The sequence below is a fragment of the Mus musculus genome, chromosome 11 (assembly GCF_000001635.26).
Source record: "Mus musculus strain C57BL/6J chromosome 11, GRCm38.p6 C57BL/6J".
Classification (NCBI taxonomy): Eukaryota; Metazoa; Chordata; class Mammalia; order Rodentia; family Muridae; genus Mus; species Mus musculus.
In genome coordinates, this window is record NC_000077.6 from 98,247,761 (window position 1) to 98,266,200 (window position 18,440).

General features: G+C 40.6%; 1 protein-coding gene and 1 non-coding gene across 11 annotated transcripts in view; both read left to right on the forward strand.

The window, feature by feature from the left end:
- Positions 1-18,440, forward strand: part of Cdk12 (cyclin-dependent kinase 12) — a 78,669-nt gene that overhangs the window by 45,328 nt on the left and 14,901 nt on the right. For 2 of the 10 annotated variants that reach the window (XM_030246276.1, XM_030246277.1), the window contains exons 14-16: positions 1,950-2,340; positions 15,710-15,810; positions 16,434-16,547. In XM_030246276.1, the coding sequence (XP_030102136.1) occupies positions 1,950-2,340; positions 15,710-15,713 (395 nt within the window). In that variant the 3' untranslated portion in view covers positions 15,714-15,810; positions 16,434-16,547. Of the gene's footprint in view, positions 1-1,922; positions 15,811-16,433; positions 16,548-18,440 lie in introns of those variants that run through there. The other 8 variants (XM_030246273.1, XM_006534108.4, XM_011249224.3 and 5 more) reach the window with 7 other exon arrangements.
- Mir5119 (microRNA 5119) lies at positions 14,846-14,902 on the forward strand. The gene has a single exon (NR_039579.1). It is a non-coding gene; the product is annotated as a microRNA 5119 (primary transcript).

Consider the following 18,440-nt stretch of genomic DNA (forward strand, 5'->3'; position numbering starts at 1 on the left):
TCCTTTAAATAAGCTTTATTAACTTCAGTAGTTCTTAACGAAAAGTTACATAACTGGAAGAATATAAATTTAAACTGGCACTTGTTTTTTGTTTGTTTTCTTCCAGTATTAAAAACTTGGTGATTGTTTTTATTTCTTCTAATGTCATTGGTACTTTGATATCCTTATAAAGGGAGATAAGTAGTATTGGCAGTAAAACACATTGAAATATAATATATGGTTATAGTTCAATTACCTTATCATTTCAGGTTATTTATTCTCCAAATTGTAAATTTTCAGTAGCTGATTTCTTCTGCCTTAAATACATTTTTCCCTGCTACTCAGCTGACCAGCCAGTGAACACATAACTTGGAGTTACATGTTGTAAAGTGGACTATTCTGTTTCAAAACTGAAAGTTGATACCCTGCCTCCCTGGCTTGTGCCCCCAAACTCAGAAACTCTCAAACTGTTTACTTTTATTTATTTCATATACCATCTGGCCTCAGTTTTCGCTACACAATGTTAAAATTGTTTTATTTTTGGGGGGTTTTTTTGCCTTTTTTTTTTTTTTTTTTTTTGGACAGGCTTTCTTTATGTAGCTTTGGCTGTCCTAGAACTCACTCTATAGAGAGCAGGCTGACCTCAAACTCAGAGATATAGCTGCCTGACTCTGCTTCCTGAGTGCTGGGAGTGCCACCACCACCCAGCTTGTATATTGTTTTGAGCTTTCATCTACATACTTGGGGAGTACAAATTTCATTACTATTGTCTTTACAAAGTATATGCAAGATAATTGTGCTATAGGAATACCAAATTGTAACCAAAAACTGGTTTTGGCTTGTCTAAGTAATGACATTACATCACTAACTAATAAAATAGAAGAAAATGTTTTAAAATGTTCCCATAAGGAAAAGAAAAATTGGTCATTTGTAAGATAAGACCAAAACAACAATCCTTTTTTTAAAAGCAGCTTGAATGACAATCCTGAAGACATTAATCTTACTAGTTTTTTTCTCACTAGTTTTGTGTGGCCTCAAACTCATGTCATTTTCTCTCTTTTAATCTTGCCCTCGTAAGAATTCATTTTCAGGCAAATATAGACAGCAATGAAAGAGCAGAAGTCTGGGGACATGGTTCAAGAAAGATCTCAGTAATAATTGAGTTTACTATTATTAGTTCAGTAAGGATGAACACATTTTTGTCAACAGTACAGTTCTATGTGATTTTTCTTTTCATAGCATTTAAAAATATGCAGAAGGTAAGAAAACAAAATTGAAAATTATAATAGGATTACTTTGGTCTTTGTAATTATTACAATTATTCATGAAGCTGTGGTTGGTTAATAACACTTCTTGAGGATATGGTTATAGAGAGAAATGACTAATTTGGAGAAGCAAAATGTCCTTTTATACATGTTGAGAAGTTTTTTTTTTCCTTGATTGCATCTCTCCTGTTGTATTTCAGGTTGATTTTCTATCATCAAACACTGTAAATGTGTTAGCCAGGTTTACACATTGTACAGAAAGATTATGTCCGAGAAATTTGACCACAGAGTGTATATTGTTCTTTCTCATCTTCCTTCTTTCTGCTTTGTTTTCAATAATGTTTTGATCTAACAGCAGAAGGGATGGAGAGGTTGCCAACAATCTGCATATTAGAACAGTTCTTTAAAGAAGAAAATCTCAAAACAAAAATATTTAGGACAGTCATTTGAAACATAACATCTTTTTATACCAGCCGTCAGATCCAGAATGCAACTGTTTTATTTCTAATCACTTTATTATTTTATTCATAAATTTCAGTTTCCTGGTCCCAGGTTTTTTTCCTTTTACTATATCTGGTTACATGTATTGGTATTTATTTATGTTGGACAGTATGTGTTTGTGTTTATAATCACATGTGATTTTTAAGATGGTATTTAAAAGAAGTAACCCTTCCACAGCATGTCCTCCTCACATTCTTCCACCAGAGAAGAGGCCCCCTGAGCCCCCTGGACCTCCACCGCCGCCACCTCCACCCCCTCTGGTTGAAGGCGATCTTTCCAGCGCCCCCCAGGAGTTGAATCCCGCCGTGACAGCCGCCTTGCTGCAACTTTTATCCCAGCCTGAAGCAGAGCCTCCTGGCCACCTGCCACATGAGCACCAGGCCTTGAGACCAATGGAATACTCCACCCGATCCCATCCAAACAGGACTTACGGAAATACTGATGGGCCTGAGACAGGGTTCAGTTCCGCTGACACTGATGAACGCAGTTCTGGTCCAGCCTTGACAGAATCTTTGGTTCAGACCCCGGTGAAGAACAGGACCTTCTCAGGCTCTGTGAGCCACCTTGGGGAGTCCAACAGCTACCAGGGCACAGGGTCAGTGCAGTTCCCAGGGGACCAGGACCTCCGTTTTACCAGGGTTCCCTTAGCATTACACTCAGTGGTTGGGCAACCATTCCTCAAGTCTGAGGGAAATAGCAACTCTGTGGTACATGCAGAGACCAAATTGCAAAACTATGGGGAGCTGGGACCGGGAACCACTGGGGCCAACAGCTCAGGAACAACGCTTCAGTGGGGGGGCCCAGCTCAGTCTTATGGAAAACCCTACAGGGGGGCTGCAAGAGTCCTACCACGAGGGGGAAGAGGGAGAGGAGTTCCTTATTAACACAGAGACATCAAATGCCCTGAAAGATTCCTTCCCTATCCATCTTTCCATCTAGTTCTATGAACCTTTAATGAAATCACCTGCCAGAGCAAGGTAATCATCTGCATTTGGCTACTACAATGCTGTCTGTTGTTTTCACTTGCTGCTAGCAGGCAAGTCAACCATGTTGGCACCAGTTCTTCCAAAATGGGGCAATAGCCAGAATATTTACTTCCGCTCTGTGTACGAGCTATAGTAGAAATATATGGAGAGAAAGACACATTCAATTGAAAAATAATTGTTCCATTAGCTCATTGCCTGCACTTGAGCAGAAGAGAACTATTTTGTTTTGAGATGGCTCTGGAGAGGCTTTGATTTTTTTTAAAATTATTTGTTTTATTTTCTTGTGTGTGTATGTATGTGTGTGTGTATATAGTTTGTTTTGAATTTTTATTTAGTTTCCTACCCCAAACTCCCTACCGCCCTTGAAAGAGAAGAGTATTCAAAAGATCTGAGCTCCTCTAAGGCCTTTGCTAGAAGGGTAACAGTGGACTGGCTGGCTCAAATGTTTCCTTCCTCTCTACCATCTCATATTTTTGCTTCAGTGATCACTCCCTTTACCCCTGTTGAGTATCTTGTACATACCTTTTTCCAAATAAATCATCCTTATGTTTGCTCAATTTTGACAAAAGTTATGTCCCTCTTCCTGCACACGCAGCAGGCTGTAGACAGTGGCGTTCTCAGGCGAGGAGGCAGACTTCACCCAATCCTTGGTTTTTGCTTGTTTACTTGTCCCTCTCTCCCTCTTTTCTTTTTTTCTCCTTCCTCCCTTGTGTGTTCACCCCTATTATTCTCTTTGTCTCTTTTTGAGGCATTTGTTTGAAAAAAATACATAGTAGAGATGCCCGGGAACCTGGAATAATACTTTGCCCTTTTCTTTTTCCTTTTTTCTTTTCTTTTTTTTTTTTTTTTAATAAAGGAAAGGAAATTCAAACTCCTACATTGTTCTCCGTAACTCTTCAATTCTAAGATTTTTGTTTTGTTTTTGTTTTTTTAAGCCACGTTCTGATGGGAAGTTGATTTGTTAATGGACAGCATAGGACATTGCTGCTGAGCCATGGTTAGAAATGATACCACCATACCTACCTAGAGGGGTAATAAGATCAGTAAGCATGTTTACATGAATATTTTTGTGTTTTAAAAAAAGAAGAAAACTTTAGAACAGAGCCTTGTGATATTGTCAGAGGAAATTCCTGAAAATACATGAGCACATAACCTAGTTTAGGTTATATATCTGAAGATTTATCAGTTCCTGATACCTTTAAAGAACAATTTTTAACAGAGTCCATCAGAAAGAACAGTATTGATAAGTATATGTCTCAGCATGTACATCCAACCATTTCTTACAGGGATCATTTTTGATTGTGGTAAAGAGTGTAGTACGGTATGACTTCCGGAAAAGAACTTTGCCTTTGCAGAACAGGAAATGGATGAGAGGAAGGATTTCAGGGTGGGGTAACTTGAGAGACTTCTCATGGCTTCCATTTCTCAGTATCAGCATCTGGAGTATTTTAAAAACAGATTGATATCATGTAATTGAGCTGCACCGTTTTAGGCATTCGTGAACTGTAGGGTAAGCTCCCTTTTACAAAGGCAAACATACTTCACCGTCTCAGAGAATAGTTTTCAGAAACTCAAATAAATTTCATGTTTCAATACCAAGTTCTTATGTTAAAATATATTTAGAAAGATATATTAATTTTTTAAAAATTTAGAGGTGAAAATACCCTCTTCAGCTACATTAAAAAGTTATTTTTCCCTTGTTAGTGATAAAGCTACCAGTGTGAATATTTCTTTATTTTCTGATTTTGGTCTGGTTTTGTCATAGGCCAAACACTAAGTGAACCTTCTAGCCATTTGGCTTTGATAGCTTTTTATGCCAATATGTCTGGTTAAATATTCTAGACACACTGGCATGCTATCCATAGACTGCATTACGGTTTATCTATACCTTCAGTCTTCTGACTAGTTAGTCCTCAGACGTGGGCCTTATTTTAAAATTTTTTAACGTAAGGTATTGGGCCCCAGACTCCTATTTTTGATTAAAGAAACTGAGCTGGGATACATTAAGTATCTGTTCAGTGAAAAAGAATTGTTTTCCCATCAAATAGGAATAAATTTCTCTATATATTTTCATTGTATTTTGGTTATCAACAGTCATCAATAATGTTTTCCCTTCCCCTGTCACACTATATTTTTAATTATGCCAAATAGTCTAAATAATTTATGTAAGCTTCCATTCCCTGTCCCTAGGGAAGGGGAATGAGTGTATGTGAATGCGTGTATATGTGTGTATGATCCCATTATGCCCCGCCCCATTTTGGGAGTCTAGACTTTAAAAAATATTTTTATAATAATTTTGACTACTTCTGAAAGCTGAGAAAAATCTCATTTATATATCCTGAAACCTGTGTAGAAGAAAAGGAATTTGGTCATTTTTTTCAGCTATATTACCTGTAAACATAATGGAAGTAAAAATTTGGCTTAATTTTCAACCTGAAAAGTAGTAATCTGGTTAATTCCATTAAAAAGTGGTTTGAGTTTTAAAAAACTATTACATTATTTTGAACAGATTTGAAATCTGATTCTGTTCATGAATAAGAAGCAAAACTGGCTTGACCATGATCTTTTTTTTTTTTTTTTTTTAATGTGGTTTTAATAGCAGATTTGCTTAACCCAGTTTCTTTAGTTTTTTCATCTGTCTATAGGGAACAGGATTCTCAAATAACATCAGATCTATGTATTTAAAACCAGGGCGGTCAGCACAAATTTGTATGTAGGATTTTTTTTGTTAGCTTATAAACATCACCGTGTGTGTGTGTGTGTGTGTGTGTGTGTGTGTGTGTGTAATATGCATATATAAGTACAGTGCTAAAGTGGTTACCAGCAGGTTTTGAGAGAGAATGGTGCATTGGGAAAGTGTCAGTTGCCACCTCCTTCTTCCTGATTTACAGGTCTCTGACACTGTATTCCTTTCTCTCTCTTGTTTTTGACCCCCATTGGGTGTACCTTGTCTATGTACAGATATTTTGTAATATATTAAATTTTTTCTTTCAGTTTATAAAGATGGAAAGTGGAGATTGGAAAATTAAATATTTCCTGTTAATATACCACTTTTGCTGCATTGCATTTACTTCTAATTTCTGTACCCCTTAAGCATATCTAATCATGTATGAAGGACATTTTTCCTTTATCTTATGGGTTCTCTATTTCAGAAATGCTATAGAATCATAAACTACTAAAACAAGAAAATTCCTCAGGGTTTGGAGAGTAGGAAGTAGAGCATTAAAAATTGTGTTAGAGAAATCCATGAGAATATGGTTTTAAAAAGGAAAAGGTAGCAAACAGATGATAGTGTGAAGCCATCAAGAGTTGAGCTTCATGTACCCTGACTGACTCCTCCTGGCAGGAGAGGTAAGTGGGTTTGAGCTCAATAGTCATCAAAAGAAGTTGGTAAGAAGCTATTTAGAGAAAAAAAAAAAGAAGAAGAAGAAGAAGCTATTTAGACCCAAAGGATCTAAAACCAGGCTCCCACCATTCCACCCAGTCTGGTTTCCACAGTGTACAGAATTGGGTCAGCATGTGGATCGTTGTATCCAGCTCCCTTTGAGATTTCCTAACAGTACTAAGAAGTGAAGCAGATTCTTTAGAGTGTGTGGTATTCTTAAAATCTTTTCCAACTCTACCAGAGGTGGGGAATTGTTTTTAGTTCCTTTTATGGCTTAAAGGTCCTTGGCAGTGTGTACTGCGGTCTAGCTAGGGAGAAGGCAAATAAAATCTATCAGGAGAAAGATGAAAAATGTCTGACATTTGTATATGGGATGAGCAAGTTATAAGCCTTAAGGGTTACCTGAGACATGGAAAATGAAGGATTAAAAAACTGCTGCTGCTGCTGCGGGTTGCTGACCTGGACTAAATTCTCCATTTTTGGTGTCCCCTGCCTGTGAGCAAAATCATACCCTTTTTTACCCTAAAGTATAATATAGAGCTCAAGATCGTTCCAGTTCCATGAACCTTGGTACTCCTTACTCCAGAGATAGTGAATTTGTTTTAGGACTTTATGCATTGCATGTTTGTGACTAGGTATTAATTTCAAGCAACCAGAGAGCACTATCCCACTTTATAACAATAGCTGTCTTAATCCTGTGTCTAAAGACCGAGGACTTACTGGCCTAATTATTTTTCTCTTCATACACAAAGCCATTTCCTTATAGAAAGCCTTTTCAGTAATCAAGTTTGTTTGGTACTCTTTCCCAGATACACACCTTAATTTTAAAAGGCTAGTTTCTATAGTGAGTTAACAATGTTCTTGGTAAACGAGTTTCTGTTATAAAAGTCTCCACCCCCCACTCCCCAGGTGAACTTTTTAAAGTTATTGAATGACTTGACTTTTCACAGTTTAGTGGTTCTGAAGGGCTAGGGTAGCATAAGAATGAGGAGCTCCTTAGTGAAGACCTGTTCCACTATTTGAGGGAGAGGCAGGTCTGAAAATGGGCATTCCTGGACACTGTTTGGTTTTAATTGTCTGGCTAGGTTTTCTCATGTGTAGGAAACCCTCCAAAAGTGTTTCTAGTATAGCCTTAGGACTACTCAAGATAAGTAGAAGATTCCTGCAGCCCAGGTTGGAAGACGCCTGTGGGGTCACTGTGGGGTCCCTGGTGCTGCCCATCCTTCCTCTCCTTGCTAAGCTGTCACTCCCTGTCCACCCACTTCCTTTCATTTTCTTCCTCCTCTCCTCACCGTTTTCTCTTCTGTCCCACTCAGGATCCTACTAGGATTAAGTCTACCATAATTACTGATGACCTGACTTGGCTGCGTATTTAGTAGTATTCTTCATAGTTTCAAAATTTTTATAGGCGATTCAGAGGACAAATAATCTGGATATTAACTTGGAGTGGGAGGTAAAGAGCATACTTTGATAGTGCCAAGATATGGGAATCTCTGTGATGTTTCAGTATTCTACTTCCACTCTTTGAACTCTTCATCTTCTCCCTCATCCTAGGAGTCACCTTACTGCTGGTGACATTTCTAAATTCATTTGCAGAGAGTGTATATAGGGAGTAAAGGTTGGAGTAGAAAGCAGACAGGCTGGTGGTTATCACTTGGTATCAAAGTATTTTGACCACTAGGTTGCTTTCATATCTCTTATTTCAAAAATTAGTCATCCAATACTGAGAAAGACTGATGTGGAGTTAGTCTTTCTCATAATCTTTATATGAATAATTGTTGGTGAAGCTTTACTATTCAGTCCTCAGCTTCAGCAGACTTCTCTGAAGTAGGGATGTAGGCATAAAGTTCATTTAGATAGATGTGTCCTTAGGACTTAGAACAAAATGGATTTTTAAAAGATGTATTATTTTTCTGTGTGCACATGCACCATATTATGTGCAGCTACTTGCCCAGGAACGCCAAAAGTGGGTATCTGATCCCCTGGAGCTAAAATTATAAGTAGTTATGAGCCACATGCTATGGGTAGTGGGAACTGAACTCAAAAGTCTCCTGGAAGAATAACTTGCTTTTTACTTCAGAGCCATCTCTCCACACCTCTATAAATGAATTTGTTTTGTTTTGTTTTGTTTTTCGAGACAGGGCTGTGTAGCCCTGGCTGTCCTGGAACTCAGACCAGGCTGGCCTCGAACTCAGAAATCCACCTCCCTCTGCCTCTGGAGTGCTGGGATTAAAGGTGTGGGCTACCACTGCCTGGCTAAATGAATGTTTTTGGTGTCTGGATCTTAAAAGTAGCTGTAAATTCTAGTTTATTATTTTAAAGATATACAAAGTATCAAACTAAACTATCACTTGAGAGAGGCTTATTGAAGTAGTGTTTTTAAAGGATAGAGTGTAGAAGTCTTTGCTTAACTGAAGAAAGTCTTGGAGGGTTTTTTCTCTACCTTAAAGGGGTGTCTCAGAACTTTGAAGGTGCAAAATTAGAGATTGCTGTGAGGCAGCACTCTATACTGGGCTAAAACAAGTTTGAATTTGTTCAGTTATGGATAATCAGGCGAAATTCAAACACTTAACAGATGCGTAGGAACCTGGTACCCTTACATTTCAGGAAGTTTTAGCTTTTGCTTCAGACCAGTGTTTGCAACTTCTATTAGGACTCAAAGGCCTTGCTTAAAAAAAAAAAAGTCAAAAAAACAACAACCAAGAAACAGCATAAAGAGGTGGTAGCAGAAATAGGGCAGGAGGGAAAACTCCTATAGCTGCCTGGCAATGGTCTGTGAGAAGAGACAATTGTGATTGGGTTAGTAAAATTTTAGGGGGTGTTTGCTTTAGAGCTTCACAATTTATTTCGGGGCAGTTCCATGAGGATAGTTAATAAAGAGTCTTCCCTCAGTCATACTAGTACCTTTAGTGTTAGACGATAGGCCTAGAACCCCAGACTATTACAGCTATTGATTGACTCTTAAAGACATTCCTTCAGGGAGTCTAAAGAAAATCAGAAATAATAAATACACCATTTGTGTTATTTAAGTCTACCATGTAACTGGCTGCCCTGAAATTCACCAGTCTGGCCTCAGACTCACAGAGAAACATCTGCCCTCTGGACTTCAGGGATTAAAGGCACATGCTTGTCCTTTAAACAAAAGTATAAAGCAGATAACTGATATGTGACATTTGCATAACAATGCTGTCTACATAGTTCAGGTAATAAGGAAGTAACATGCTAAAGTTAAGAATTATTTGTATTTTTTTGTTGTTGGCTTTGGTTCTTTTTAATTTTGGGACAGTGTCTGTGTAGTCCCAGCTGAGGACCAGGCAGGTGTGGAACTCCCAGAGCTTCGCTTGCCTTTGTCTCCCAAGTGCTGGGATTGAAGGCATATGCCACCACACCTAATACAAGTTTATAAATTGCAAATGATTTTATATATTTTAGATCAACCCTTCAAATTGTTCATTTTTCCCTTGGTTTAGATGAGCAGTGCCTAGAAGAACAGAATATATGGACTAAGAGCCTCAGAATGAATGAGCTACAGGCTTACTTCAGTGCCAACTTAGACAAATGAGAACACAGACCCAGAAAGGCAGAGAAACCTATGCTGTTGGGAGAAAGTAAGGAAAGGGGAATTTATGTTAAGATACCTACTATATGTTAGGCAGTGTGCTAGGTGCTTTGCATTTAGTTTGTGTGTGCAGGGACTCACTGTGTAGTTGTATCTGGCCTGAAACCCATAATGTTGACCAGGTTGACCTTGAACTCTGCCTCCCAAGTCCTGGGATTAAAGGTGTGCACCATCACACACAACTACTTTGGGGCACCTTGAAGCCAAAATAGGAGGGATTAAAGGCAAATTTCATTGAATATTGTAAGCTATATATAAGATGTAAGGGAAATGGCAGGTCACTTTTTTCTTTCTAACCCCAAGGAGGAAGTGAAGAATAAGCATTTTAGGATGAGATTAGGCTGAGGAAATAATCACTGGGGAATTAAAGGCGCATGTAACTTCACTATTCTAAAATGGTGGTCGGAGACATCAGAATTAATTTTCATCCTAGAAATTCAGATTATTGCCGGGGAACATGGGATTCACTTTAGCTATAATAGGAAATAGGCCCTAAACATGGTGGTTGGAAAGCAGCGGCAGAAGGGTCAGAAGTTTAAGGCTCCTCAGCTCCATAGTGAATCCAAGGTCAGTCTGGGATAGGAGAGATCCTGTTTGGTTTTTAATGTTTTTGTTTTGGGGTGTAATTTTTTGTTTTTGTTTTGAAACAGGATCTCACTGTGTATCTCTAGCTAACCCAGGATTAACATGGAAATGTGCCTGCCTCTCCTTCCCAGATGCTGGGATTAATGAGGGACAACACCACACCCTGAGAATTTTTTTTTTAATATAATAAAATGAGTTTTCATTCTTAAGGTATACTTAAAGAAAGTGTTTAAATACTATGAATCAAGGAGGGTTTTTTGTTGTTGTTTGTTGTTTTTTTTAAATGTGCATGGTGTTTTGTTTACATGTGTATCTGTATGTTGGGTCATCTGAAACTGGAGTTACAGTTTGAGCTGCCATGTGGGTGCTGGGAATTGGACTCAGGTCTAGGAGATACTTTTTTTTAACGTATGTATATTTTGCCTATATGTAATTCTGCACCACGTGTGTAGCATGGTGTTCATTGCCTGCTGTGCGGCCAGAAGGCATCATATCCCTTGGAGCTGGAATTACAGACAGTTTTGAGCTAGCTTGTGGCTACTGGGAATCAAACCCAGGTTCTCTGAAAGAGCAGCCAGTGCTCTTAACTACTGAGCCATCTCTCCAGCCCTTATTTTATTTTTTATTTTTGTTTTTAAATGTTTGAAATAATGAAACTGATTTTGTAATTTTTAAAAAAATTATTGTTTTGTTTTTTGAGGAAGAGTCTCTGTTTAGCTGTGACTGTCTTGGAACTATGTAGACCAGGCTGGCCTGAAACTCTGAGATCTACCTGTCTCTGCCTCCCAAATGCCGGGACTAAAGGTGTGTACCACCACTGCCTTGCCAGAATTTGTAATTTTGGAAAAACTTGTGTCCTGTGGAGCAGGTGACAGCCTGAAAGTTGGCAGAATAGAATAATGTATCCAGAGAGTTATACCATGAGAACCCACTCACTGAGGAGTCACAGTATCCTTAAGTCATGTCCTATACTCAGAATGAGCAAGTGCACTGAGAGGTTCTCTCGTTTAGGAAGCTTCTGGGCCTAGTGGGAGAGGTGAGTCTTACTCTTGGCTAAGGTATAGGAAATGGATATTTTTTATTTAGTCTGCTGTGCTTTTTTTGTTTGAAACAGTCTTACTATATCACTCAGATTGGCCTCAAAACTGTAATCCAGGATGACCTCGATTTTGCTTCAAGAGTTTGGGGGTTATGGGCATGTACTGACTTAAGAATCTGTATTTTATAAGTCTATACATTGGATGTGCAGGTTATGAAATGAGTGTAGCCTCAACAAGAAGCCAAAACAAAGAAATAACCAGAAAAGGCTGAGTTAGTCATGACTCTGAGAGTAAAAATGGCAGAAATGGCAGAGCACACAACTCCATGTAAGTTTTCAGGAACCCAAGTAGCTCCTGTCTTGCTCTTTCTCTTTCTGTAACTTTTGGGAGAGAGAAGACTTGGGTTCTGTGCCCTATAAAAAAAGAGCTTCTCGCTGACTGTGATGGTGCACGCCTTTAATCCCAGCACTCGGAAGGCAGAGGCAGGCGGATTTCTGAGTTTGAGGCCAGCCTGGACTACAAAGTGAGTTCCAGGACAGCCAGGGCTATACAGAGAAACCCTGTCTCGAAAAACCAAAAAAAAAAAAAAAAAAAGAGCTTCTCACTAGCATCACAGGCCTAAAATAGGAGGAAGCATAGAGAAGACGGTGTATGTCTGTTCCCAGCACAGGGTTGTCAACTTACTGGCTAGAATGGAACAGGAAAGGTGTATTAAGAAACGAAGTTGGAGCCGGTTGTGGTGGCTCACGCCTTTAATCTCAGCACTTGGGAGGCAGAAGCAGGCGGATTTCTGAGTTGTAGACGAGGCCAGCCTGGTCTACAAAGTGAGTTCCAAGTCAGCCAGGGCTATACAGAGAAACCCTGTCTCAAAAAAAAAAAAAAAAAAGAAAAAGAAAGAAATGAAGTTGGAAAACCAGTCTTAGTTGCCTGAATTAGGATTTGAACTTTGGTTTATTAAATAGTTATAGGGAGCAATAGAAGTGAGCTAAAAATGATGTTGAAGCCTTTCATAACTTTATTGGGCCAAGGAAATAATTCTTTAGAATGCTGTTCTTGCCCAGACTTAAGGCAATAAAGACTGTCACTAGTGTGAGACCAGGGGACTCCAAAGAAAGGAGGGGAGTTCACAGGAGTTAGGCTTGCTGCCAGCATAGGTGTGAGTGGGGTGTGGGTTGGGGAGGTTAAAGGATGGTTTCCAGATGAGGGTCCCAGGACACAGTTGAACTGATGGTAAAAGTTAGGTAAGAGGTGGCTGCTTAGTTGCTAAGAAGCAGGTGCTTGTTAGCTACATGCAGTGTACCTTTGTTCAGTGTTGAAGAAGACAGGAGCACACCCTACTAAAGGAGGACTGGAGCATGCATTGTGACCATATGCCTCCAGTACCTGCCCCAAGCTTTTTTCACTTTGGAGAACCAGGCAAGAAAGTCTGATCCTGGTATATAGCAAAGACATCAAAACTTCTAGCTCATGTTATCTGGGGAAGAATATAGAGGTGATTTTTAGTTGGTTGTGGTGTTTTGTTTTTTGTTTCTTCTGTTATGCTTTAAAGATGGGAAATGAATGCCTGTGGCGGTGTGTGCTGTGGAAGCACAGTCTTCTGGCTTGATTCTTGGAAGGCCTTTTTCTGTCCCTCCCTGGGGCTCATTTGTATATCTGGTTCCTGCTCCCAGAGCCATAAAGTGGGAGCCCCCATTTATTAATTGGGTTGGGACTGGGGAGGGGGTCGGCAGGGGACTCTTTAGTGCAGCAGGCAGGGGTCTTTCCGAATGAGCCCATTAGCCAGCCCCAACGGCAGCTGAATCGGGGCTGCAGCCAAGTCCTCTCCGTTTCAAAAACCCTCCATCGCCTGCAGCAGATCAGAACAAGGCCTGCGGGAGCCCTTAGCTTCTGATTGCAGCTGTGAGGAAGGACAAAACAATTTATAGGAAGCCAAGTAGCTCTTGTCTCACTGTCTTTCTCTTTCTGACTTTGGGGAGAAAGAAGGCTGGAATGCTGTGTCCTCTCTCACCGAGGTTTCTTGCAGGCATGTACAGGCACAAAGTAGGAGAAAACAGGAGTGTGTGGGATTTGGTATTTTTCTCTGCTGTGGGTATATTTACATATCCTTCCCATCTACATACAGTTGTGTTGGACTAGCAACCACTAAGTATATGGGCTTTCTATATAGGGTTCCCTTGGGCAAAGTCAAGTGTGTATGCAGTATGCCAGTCTGAGTGTGGGCAGAGACAGTCTGCCTGCTTTATCAAGATGAGAGAGTTAGCTCCCTTAACTTTTCCTCTTAGGAGGAAGGGCTTAGCATTTAGAAGAACTCATTTGCTGCTTTATTCAAAGTGTATTAGAAAGGCATATACTACAGTGGTACTGCGTTCTACAGTGGCATAGAGAAGGGTGTCGGGCCTGAATATCACAGGGGAGGGAGGTCTTCACCTTACAGAATTATAACTTTCCAGAGCTAAAGAGAGGTATGTAATCCAGCCTCTTTTTAGAGCATGATGCTGAAGCTTAAAGAAGGACAGTGTCTCATCCAGTCATGCAATAAGACTGTTGCGCTATCTAGGACTAGCTCCAGAGGCAGAATATTAATCTACATGAATAAGCATGAAGCCCTCAGCTTTTCGAGTGCCTGTTCCTAATAACCCAAGGCTACTTTAAGAAGGGAAAAAACAGATTCTGAAGGGGGAGAGACAGAAATTGAGGAGGAAAAGTAGATTTAAAGCTATTAGTATGAAACCATGTTATGTATCATTCAAGAATAATCTCTTAGTAACCAAGTGTGGTAACATACACCTTTAACCTCGGGTCAGTAGGTGGAGACAAGCAGATACTAAGGTCAGCCAGCGCTACATAGTGAGACACTGTCTTAAATTAGACTCCTTCACAGCCAGTTAGATAGCTTGTAAAAGTGCCTAGTCTAGCAAATTGAGATCTATCCCTAGAACCCACATAATGGAAGGAGAGAACCAATACCTGCAAGTTGTCCTTTGACCTCCACAAACACTGGCACAGGCATCCCTCCCATACACATATACATAAATGTAATTTTGAAAAAAGAATGGCATGCAAATTTTACAAATAATTTTTAACAATATAACTAAATTGTTGGGAAGAAAGTGGTAGTCATAGCCAAAGATCTTAATGCCCGTAGAGTTACCCCAAATTTTCAAAGAACCCTTGGCCCCAAACTAAGGGACTGATACTAGGGAAAACCTCCTCAGAGGCAAAGTGAAAAATTCATACCAAATCTCAGCTTAGGTTCTTTGTCATTATAATAAATTTATGTCGGAAGAATCCAAATGGAGAGAGAGCACCTTGAGGCAAGGCTAGAGGGAGTTTCACTGAATGGGATATGGAATCATGACTCAGGAGAGTTGGTGGGCACCTTCTGCCTTTCTCTTATTTGTAGAGCTAGGGGAAGCTATTTGGTGTTCTTGGACCGTGCATAAGGAAAAGTGTTGCACAGTGGTCAGAACCAAAAATAAGCTTATCAGGGCTGGCCTATGGGACAGATACTATAAGTCATCTCATCCTGGGGCTGGGTCTGCTGTACCTCCTTATGCTTGCTTTTACTGGACATAAAAAATTGGGAACCTGTTAGTAGCAAAAAGGAAAATGCTGACGAAAGCAGCAAAATGCTGAGCAACATGAAGATAGTTAAGGTCTGTGTTAGGGATCTACCAACTGATACTGTCCGTGGATAACAAGGAGACAGATCCCATTGTGTATCATTTGTGGTCAGTCCACTGCATTATAGTTGAAAGAATATAGGAATATGGGGTTAATCTCCATGCAAAGACTTTGTTCCTGCAAAGGAAATGCACAATAAACCTAGTTACCCAAATTGCAACTAATCTACTCTTGTAAACCTTTCTGTTTCATAACTAAGGCCATTTTCTGACTTTAAACTCCTTAAAGAAGCTGTGATGAACAAGAGAACCTCCAATTGAAGATGGTGGTCTGGTCTAAAGTTATGTTACCCCCTCCAAGTTAGAATCTTGCATTAACCATAACATGCATTGGCCTCTATAGTATTTCTGTGTTTCACAGCTTGTATTCTATTAAATTTTCTGACATATACCTTAAGTATCAGGGCCATGGTTTTTTACTTATCATCCTGGGAACTAGTCTTTGGAGGTAGGAATCTGGAACAGTCAGCTCTTCTGGAAGAATTCTTAAGATTCATTTGCCACTTTGGGGGCATGTAGGTTTAAGAGAATTGGAGAAAAAGCAACCATCATACTGTTACTGTTACTGTAGCTGTCAACATTGTAATCTCCGATGCATGACCACATACCCTCTTTGCACTGGTTGCTTGTCCTGTGTCTAATGTAGCTTCTTATTTTTCTTTGCAGATAGCAGCAGCAGGGATGGCCTTTGAAGAACTCCAGACACCCATCAGTTACCTTGCATCCAGAGCCTCTCAAACAATCTCATTCACAATACTTGAAGCCAGGTAGGGACTTAAAGCCAGTCAGAAGCCACTGGCCTGATTGTACATGGAGTAGCACCCCACTTGTGACAAGGGCAGTTTCTTCTCTGAAATCCCCAAAAAAGTGTCCTGAGTTTTTATTTGGCCCTATTCTGGTATCCTACCTAGTAGTTAACAAGCTCTCTCCAGCTAGAATGAGTGAGCCCTCTCTAACAGTAGCAGTTACTTCATTCCTGTGTTACCAGATAGATATGCCTCTACACGGGAGTACTGACATTATTATTCAGTTACTTTCAACCTCCTTTAGGGTGAATATCTCCCTTACCCATACCCCTTCATATACAAAACACTTTTCCCCCAAAAGCTGTTTTTTGTTTTGTTTTCTATTTCTTTTTTTTTTAATATTTATTTATTTATTATATATAAGTATACTGCAGCTGTCTTCAGACACACCAGTCAGATCTCCTTAAGGATGGTTGTGAGCCACCATGTGGTTGCTGGGACTTGAACTCAGGACCTTCAGAAGAGCAGTTGGGTGCTCTTATCCGCTGAGCCATCTCACCAGCCCTGTTTTCTATTTCTTTAAGTCAAGATAGGACAATGCTATCTCTTCTTGCCTCTAATGAACTTCACTGCCTTCTTTCTAGGTTCAGTGGAAAAGTCCACCTATCCAAACACTGCATGAGACACCAGAAGTGGAGGCCTGCAGCTCTGCAGTCATTCCCAGAGCCGGCATCTCCACCTTCCCTACCTGAGAGTAGGTACGGTGTTTCACTCACTTCACAGATGATGGGTGGCCTCTAGCTCTGTCTCTATCACTCGTGTTTATTTCCTTTCCCTGCCTCTCATATGAACTGGGACTCTAGGTTCTACATCTAGTTTCTCAAGGAATATTTTTGTTCAGTGTCTCCAAAAATGGAAGGCGTTTGTGACTCAGCTCTTCTTCTCAGTAGTTTCCAAGTCCTAGTATTTAGGATGCCCTTCTAGTGTCCATCAGGTGTCCATCCCTTTTCTGTAGTTTAGAACCGTTTCCCTCCTGTTTAGCAGGTAGTGGAGGTAGTAAACAGACTGTGATGATGGTGAAGAACGATCCAGTAACACATAGCCTCCCTCTTGAAAGCTGAAATTTTGAAGGCTTAACTGGAAGAATACCTGGCTCTTTTGAGTGTTTATCTAGTGTCTGTTCTTTAGGACCAGTATCTTGCCTCTGTCCCTAACACCCACATATCCCAGCGAATGGAAAAGGAACAGCTCTAGCTAGGGTATAGTCTACCAGTAGATGTTACTCTTGTAACTATGATGTCAGCTTTATTCTGGGCTCTATGGAGAGTTGTCAGGGTTAGAGCATCTTCCTGCCTCCCGGATGCTAGCGGTGACCCTGTCTTATCCTTTAGACTTTCTGACTTCTCTCTCGGCAGTGCTTCTCACCTCTGCAACCCAGACAGCCAAAGCAGCAGGTCCAGATAAGTGCCTCTGGATCCATCCCATAAACAACCATCAAACCCAGACACTAGTCAGGTGCTGTTTCCTAGAAGCATGTGTGTCAGAGTTGTTAGAAAGCAGGACATGTCAGAATGTAGTCAGGTACTACATGCCCATGAACTTCCCTAATGGCAAAGGTTACAACTGCTATTTAGTTGTCTTATCAGTCAGGTTACCTGACCAGTGGGGCAACTGCAGTTCTGATTTCTACCACACGAGGGCACTGCTGGCCAATTAAAATCCAAGCCCCTTAGGAAACAGATGGATGAGGGCGCTCTTTTCAGGGAATGATCAGAAACACTCCCAGAGAGCCAGAGAACCTGGCCCAGAAGCCAAAAAAATAACTGATACCACTTGTAATTCCCTTAAAATGGCCTGAGGCCTAAATACTTGGTCTTTTGGGCCTGTGATTGAGTGGATACCCAGCTGAACTTAAGTTCCAGGAGCTATGTCTTCTTCAAGGTTTGCCTGACTCCAGCTGTTTAACCCACTGTCCTCATCCCTTCAAGATGTTGAGTTCCAGTCCAGGAGGATGGGGTTGAATGGTTTCACAAGGGAAAAGGTTTTCTACAAGTATTCAAAGGAAAGTGTCTTTGTGAGAAAGTATGGAAAGAATGGAGTCTAAAATAGTGGGTGACCTCATCTCTCCCCCTGACAGCCAACCCCCACCCCCAACACAAACCTACAGGATTCAAGTTTAATAGATCTTTGTGTCTGTTTGGGCAAACCACATCTAGGACTCTAGAGAGCTCTGAGCCAAAAAAAAAAATGTATCAGAAAACAGCATGGTGGGGACTCTGTGCCATGTCATGACTCGCTGGGCATGCCAAGTGGCTTGGGATCCTGTGGGACTGAGGACCCCACAGTTTATACTCAGTCAGAATGAACAGGCTCAGGGAGATGACAGGGTCTTCTTCCTTTTCCTCCTTCCCCCATGCCTGAAGGCCCCTCCCCAGGAGGACAGCTTGATTAAACAGTCGGTGCTGCTGGAATTACTGCACAGCTGGTGCTCCCCCCAGCACCCCGAGCAGAGCAGCAGTGCAGATTAAAATCTCCAATTAGCGTTAAAGTGAAGTGAGGAGGTGCTGAGGCTGCCAAGGCAGCCAGGCCGAAACCCTGAGTTGGCACCCTCGCTCATGCCTGATTCTGAGTGCTACCCTTAGTCACTCCTT